The sequence below is a fragment of the Impatiens glandulifera genome, chromosome 4 (assembly GCF_907164915.1).
Source record: "Impatiens glandulifera chromosome 4, dImpGla2.1, whole genome shotgun sequence".
Taxonomy (NCBI): domain Eukaryota; kingdom Viridiplantae; phylum Streptophyta; class Magnoliopsida; order Ericales; family Balsaminaceae; genus Impatiens; species Impatiens glandulifera.
Window position 1 is genome coordinate 53,508,658 of NC_061865.1, and position 6,841 is coordinate 53,515,498.

Sequence of the window (6,841 nt, forward strand, 5' to 3'; positions counted from 1 at the left end):
TATCAATGTAATATAACTAAGTAATTTCAACAAAATTAGGGTTTTAATAACATATTTTTTAAAATTTAATTATCAAAAATTTTAATTCTTTAAAATTCAGTAAATAAATAAATGATATGATTTTTTTATTTTTTTTATTTTTTTTATCTTTAAAAATAATAAATCAAAATGATAAGATTTAAAAGAAAATATATAAAATTTCACTTTGCTTGAATAATAACTCAATTTGACTATTGAACCTATCAATAATTATAAAATATATAAATTGTTAATTTTTTTATATATTTATAATAAATAAAGATTTTTATATTATATATAAAATAAAAAATAGATTATGAAAAAAAAAAAGTTTATAAAACGCCAAAAGAAAAAAAAAACTCATTCAAACCCTTTATTTAATATATCCTCTATCCAACCACTACCCAAAAATCAAAAGTCAAATATACAAATAATATATATATATACATATTCAAGAATTTAAGCCCTAGCTTCCATTGATATCATTAAGATGGTTTATCTATCTCAATTATTACAGCAAAAATCACAATATTTTGTTTCATTTCCCTTAGCAATCGGTTTCTTCGCAACAATCTCAGTACTACTAACTCTCTGCGCCAAACATGCAAGGAAATCAAAAAACCTGCCGCCGCCGTTCAATCCATCGGCCGACGAGCTGATGATACCACCGCGATCGCCGCTGCGTTTTCCGAAGCAGTTGATTTCGAGCATAGGTGATAAGGCTTTGCCGTTAATATATCACCACCATAACAACCGCCGCAAAAGCGATATAAAAGGAGGAGAAGACGTGGAGAAAGGGATGTCGGCGGCGACGGACGGCGGCGAAGGGTTGTGGCATAAAGCGATATTGATGGGAGAGAAATGTCAGCCGCCGGAATTTTCTGGAGCGATTTATTATGATTATGAAGGAAAGAGAATTTCAGAGATGCCGAAATCACCTAGGGCTAATTTTAGGGTTAATGGAATATTGTAGAGTTTGTTTTTGTTTCTTGTTCATAGAGAAGGGAATTATTAGTAATATTTTAAAGTTATTATTATTTTATTAGTTTTTATGAATTTTAAGTGAATTTTTAGTGAAAATTTAATTTATTAAGAGGAAGATATATGAATATGACTGAGAATACTTACTTATATACTTTTAAGTATATTAAAAAAAAATCATTTTTTTCATAAATAATAAAATTAATTAATTATGGATAAAAACAAATTAAAAATAATTTTTCTCATAATTAATTTGGTGAACCTAAGGCTATAGTAAACCAAACTTAAAATAAATAATATATACAAAATAGTCTAAACCTTAATTTCCTTAATTATTAATTATAATATTATACATATCTAATTTGGTTTTTCTATTTGAAATTGTTAATAATTGTTTAAGATGTTTATATATGAATTTTAATAAGTATCTTATGACGTATGAGATTACACGAGAGAGTGCACAAATTTGACTTTTGCTATATATAGATACAATTTCAGTTATTTGTTTATTTAATTTATCGAATCAGGTTACATTAATTCATAAAATACAATATAACTATCTCATGCGATTATAAACAATAATATTGACCAGTTAATTAAGAGAGTAGCCTATTTGCAATTACAAATTAGTTTTTTCTCACTTTAATTTTTTATTATTATAAATTAGTCTTTTTTAACAAAAATCTTTTCCATGTAAAATGTAAAATGTAAAATAAAATTTTATTTCTTCATTAAAATTAATACATTGGATGGTAGTTTATGGGCAACTCATAAACACATTTGAGTTGTCTAAGGTTTTGCGGATTGTTATTAGAAATTTTCTGAAATTTTGTAACTTTGGTTTTATGATATCACATCTGGTAAAAGCATATGATAAGTTATCAGGTACGGAACCAGGAATCAAGTTGGGGTGAACTTGAAAAATATTGAGGTGAACTTACAAAATTACAAAAAAATTATGGATAAAACGATGGTGGATATATATAAGTTGTTTTTTTTTTTAAATTATATAAAAAATAGTGTAGAAGGACCTTTCCCTCTGGGAGTAGGAAAATCATGATCTAGCGGACCAAAAACTATGATAAATTATGAATTATTAATACCACATTTGTACTTTAATTTTTTTCTGAGTGGGCTAGCCCTACAAATATTGGTCCCCATAAAACTATTGAAATAGCTTATAACTATTGTATAGAAAAGTAACAAAATGACTATGATTCAATAACTAATTAATAGACTATACTCATGGTTATTTATTAATTATTAAACTTATTTGACAAGAAATGAGCCTAGCTTTGAATTGACTATAAAAGTTGTTTGATCATAAATGCTCCATGCTTTGATTTATAAATAGTAAAATTATGTAGCTTAATTTGTAGATTTCTATTTTTCTCCATGATTTATGAATAGTAAAATCATGTAGCTTGTAGACAGTTTTTTCTTACAAAGAGATGGGTGAAAATCAAAACTCTAAAAATGCCCTCTTTGGAATGGGATGAATTGTTTAAATAATATTTCACCGAATTGATATTATAAAAATAAGTTGTGTTGTTTAGTAAAAATGTATTAATATATAATAAAAAAAATATAATATTTAAAATATATACATATATATATATATATAATGTATTTTAATATTTGATTAATAATTATTTAATGAATACTCATAATATGTGGTATAAATGTATTAATATATATAATAAAAACTCATATTAAATTATGATATCAAAATATTCTTAAAAAGTACACATGATAGGTCGACTTTCATTATTAAAATTTCATGCTAACCTAGGCATCCCACTCCGAACTCCTTCACAACCGGCAATAATACCAATTAATATTACCCAATAAATTAAGGTGAAACTATATTTTAACAAATTCTATATATTAGTTAAGTCGTGATAATTTAAAAACAAATGAATAAGTGACTCTCGACTATACAAACTACACAGCCATAACGCATCCCTTATTTATGTACATGTCATCGTCTAATCCTGTAGTGAATCGCAATCCAGCCAAAAAAATAATATTTTACCAGACTATGTTCATGTGGTCCATTGTAGCTTAATAATAAAGTCACACAACACAATATTATAATTGATGTCCCTCAATATTAAATTATCTAAAATAGATACAAGCTTGAAATGTACTAATTCTTTGCAAAATTGGGAAATTCTTGAGCCACAATTATCAACAATAATAGTATATAGTAAGAGTAACCATATTTATATTTGTAAGTTAATTAATTTAATTGAAAAAATATAAAATAATTATCTTTCTTAAAAAATTGGTTATTATTGCCCATCAAAACACATTATTCTATATATATGCTATCAATCTCTTTCATGGTTATTACTTAATTTGGAGTCTTTTAGTCTTTATTTCTCAACTCATGATTTCATCACATGGGATGATCGATCATTTATAAACAACTAAAGTTTATAAAGTGTGATCAATTAAATATCTCATCATTTATACCCATTAAAGATAGTTACATCAATTATCGATCATTTATGAACCAATACAAACTAAGTATATATGTTTTTATTAAATCCATATTTTATTCAAATAAATTCAAACCATAAACTTCTTTACATTTATTTATATTCACACTTAAACAAACTAACTTTACTACTATTCACAGACTTAAACAATTAATTTGATTCACATTTAAACACGTTACAACTATTTATTACAATTAAAATCTCTCTCTTAAGAATTTATAGTTAGTACCAAATTGTGTTTTAAGTGTATTTGTTTGATAGTGGATTTGATTTGAACAAAAAAAAATAAAATAATAAAATTAATAACATTTCGTTTAAATCTAATTCCACTTCAATTCTAATTGTTTCTTTAAATACCCCCTTATTATCTATAAGGGAACTAAATAATAAATTATTTTTTTGAATTTAATAAACTAGACCATATATAGTCACCACAAATTAAACACGTGAATTAGACCTCTTTTAGACAACAACTCTTCTCACTTGAACTATTTCGTAGATTAATTATATTATAAATTATTGAATTCAATTAATCTAAGCTATTCACATATTGAAATACCAAACAGGCACAAGTTTCCAAGAAAAATATTAGCATCCCATATGAATTCAATTATGTCTTCTCCTAATTCATTGAACTTCAAAATTGCGTCCCTTCTATCTAACTCTTTGCATCCCCTCTCCAAAAGTCATAAGTCTGTTTGATTCAATTAATTAATTATGAAGCGAAATAAATTGTTAAAAGTAATTTGGACCTAATAATGACCTAACAGAATAAAGTAAATCAATCAAACCCTAAACCTTTTCTAGTTCCCTGTCCATGCATACACATGTACATTCATGTATAAATATGACAACATTCCATGTGAGAATTCAGACCCTAAAAAAAACAGTCTTTTTGATTAACAACAATTAAAGAAGACATGTTCACTTTTCCCAAACCCAAATCTCTCACAAACATGTTCTTGGTTCAGGCGGTTATTATAATTCTTCTTCTTCTTCATGTAAACCCTAGCTTAGGGGGTCGGGTTGGTAGAACAATGGGGAAGAATGGGTCTGGTGGGACAGGGGTGGCGGCGGCGGCGGCGGCGGCGGCGGTTGGATGGAGGGAAGGGTTGTTGTTGAGTAGATTGCCGAAATGGATTCATGTTCCACCGTCAGGTCCATCCCCGGATCATAATTCAGTTATTGGCTCTGTTCGTACGCCTGATCATCATTAGAATAATTATAAATTAATCAATACCATACATACATAGATCTTTTATAATTATGATCAATATTCGATGGAGGCTAGGTGTGTTAAATTTCATTATTGAATTGTTTACTAATTGCTTCTTGGGTTAAGTTAATTAATGGATATCCCAATTAGAAGCCATATACAATTACAATGGAATTTGCTTATTTTTAAATAATAGTTTTTTTTTTTCAAATTCATGATCACCAATTTATGCATAAACTCTTTCTCTCTCTATATTTCTCTTTGTCTTTTCTTTAGAACATTGACTTTGAAAGGCTGTGAGCCTGTGGCATATGGGTGCTAAGTGCAAACCAATGAAAAGGTAAGTTAACAATGGTTTTGTTTGAAATATTTGAGTCAAATGAATGGTTTAAGAGTTTTAAATGAGATAATATTCTAAAATATATACTAATAATTCAATAATGTTTTTTTTCGTTGAAACTTAATTTCAATCAAACTCCAGTGTTTAAGAATAACAACATATCAAACAAACCCTTAAATAGTCTGTTAAATACCAAATTAATCATAAAGCTAATTAATATATATACATTTCATATTAATCGAATTAGGGTTTTGATTACCAATTTTCTGAATATCCATAGTTAAAATATTATTAATTTATTACCTATGTGACGTTTAATTGTGTTTAAGACATTTAAACCTCATTTTTGTATAATTACAACAATAAGTAGCTAGTCTTAAATGGTGAGGTTTGAAAGAAGATATTCAAAAACTCAATTGGATTCTAATCCGGAGCCTCAATTTGACATACATATTATACTTGTAACTAATAAAAATAAATAAATTTAGTGCATACAAATGACTCAAATTGAGAGGTTTTTGGAGTGTTTTAAAAAGTCAACATGATGAGCAAGTGCTGCATAAATTTCCACCGGATGGTTCTCCATTTCCCCACCTCCCCACACCCAAACCTAGATATGCGTTTCTCTATTATATCAATTTTCACATGTGCGTTAAATGCTTAGGGATTGTTTGATATAGGGTTTATACACATAAATAAGTAAATTCTAGAACATCAAACATTCTTCATGCACATATAGTTTCATTCTATATTTCCATTTGAATCGTTACAGTTTAAATGTTAATGCGGTATAAGCCAATTTTTTACTTATCGAGAATATATTAGTTGAAGTCTTTTTCTTGTCTGGGTGGAGTGATCAATAAAAAAAATGAATGAATATATGCATGTCTTAAATAGATGGACTTATTTGAAATATGCATTCAATTGGATTGGGCTATCTCTTGCCATTGACCAAGAAACAAGTTTTAAAGTAGGGTTGAAACGATTTGGTTTTGTATTGGAACGATATTTACTTTGAAACTGTTTACCTTTCCATAGAGTTGGATGAATCAATTATGGTGGTTAGTCATAAAAACTTTTCAAATCCTATTTACTTTTGTTTCGTGGTGGTTGAACACTTAAATCAATTTAAACATTCCAATTTTTATAGCGACCAAATCAAAACCAAAATTTATTCGATACAACAAATATATTTCCAAATATATAAATTTGATATATTAATAACGTTACAATGTATATATGAAGAATTAATTAATATTATAATGTCCATTTTTTTTTACAAATATGCTAACTTATTTTTTACTTATTAATTTAATAAGAAATTTGTTTGAAATTATTATTATAGTAGTATTTTGAAATACTTGATTTTGTTTGATTAAATGCTATTTGTTATATCTTGAGTGTGTTTTTATGTATAATTTAAAACAAAAACATGTCATAATGAACTATCTTGTATTTTTGATGGGCCTTTTAACCATTCTCACCATTTTTTTTTGTATAGAATCTTCTTAGAAAATTAAATAATGAAATTTGTTATACCTTTTAAAAAAATAAAATAATTTGTTATATAATCTAACATTACGATTTTCATAGTGTATAACCGAAGTATTATGGCCTTTTAAATTTATCTACAAAACCGTATAAGGGTGAAAAAGAAACGAGTTTATCCAAATTCTAATCCTAGCACAAGTTGAGAAATTGGATTGAGTTTAGTTTGATTTGACTTCAATTCGAATCACTCAAATGATCTAATTTTATCATAATTTTTACATGATTTTGAGG

General features: G+C 26.7%; 1 protein-coding gene across 1 annotated transcript; it reads left to right on the plus strand.

The window, feature by feature from the left end:
* Positions 1-508: 508 nt before the first annotated feature.
* LOC124935381 lies at positions 509-991 on the plus strand. Its single transcript, XM_047475818.1, has one exon. It carries the CDS (start codon positions 509-511, stop codon positions 989-991), a length of 483 nt encoding a protein of 160 aa, XP_047331774.1.
* The last annotated feature ends 5,850 nt before the right edge of the window (positions 992-6,841 follow it).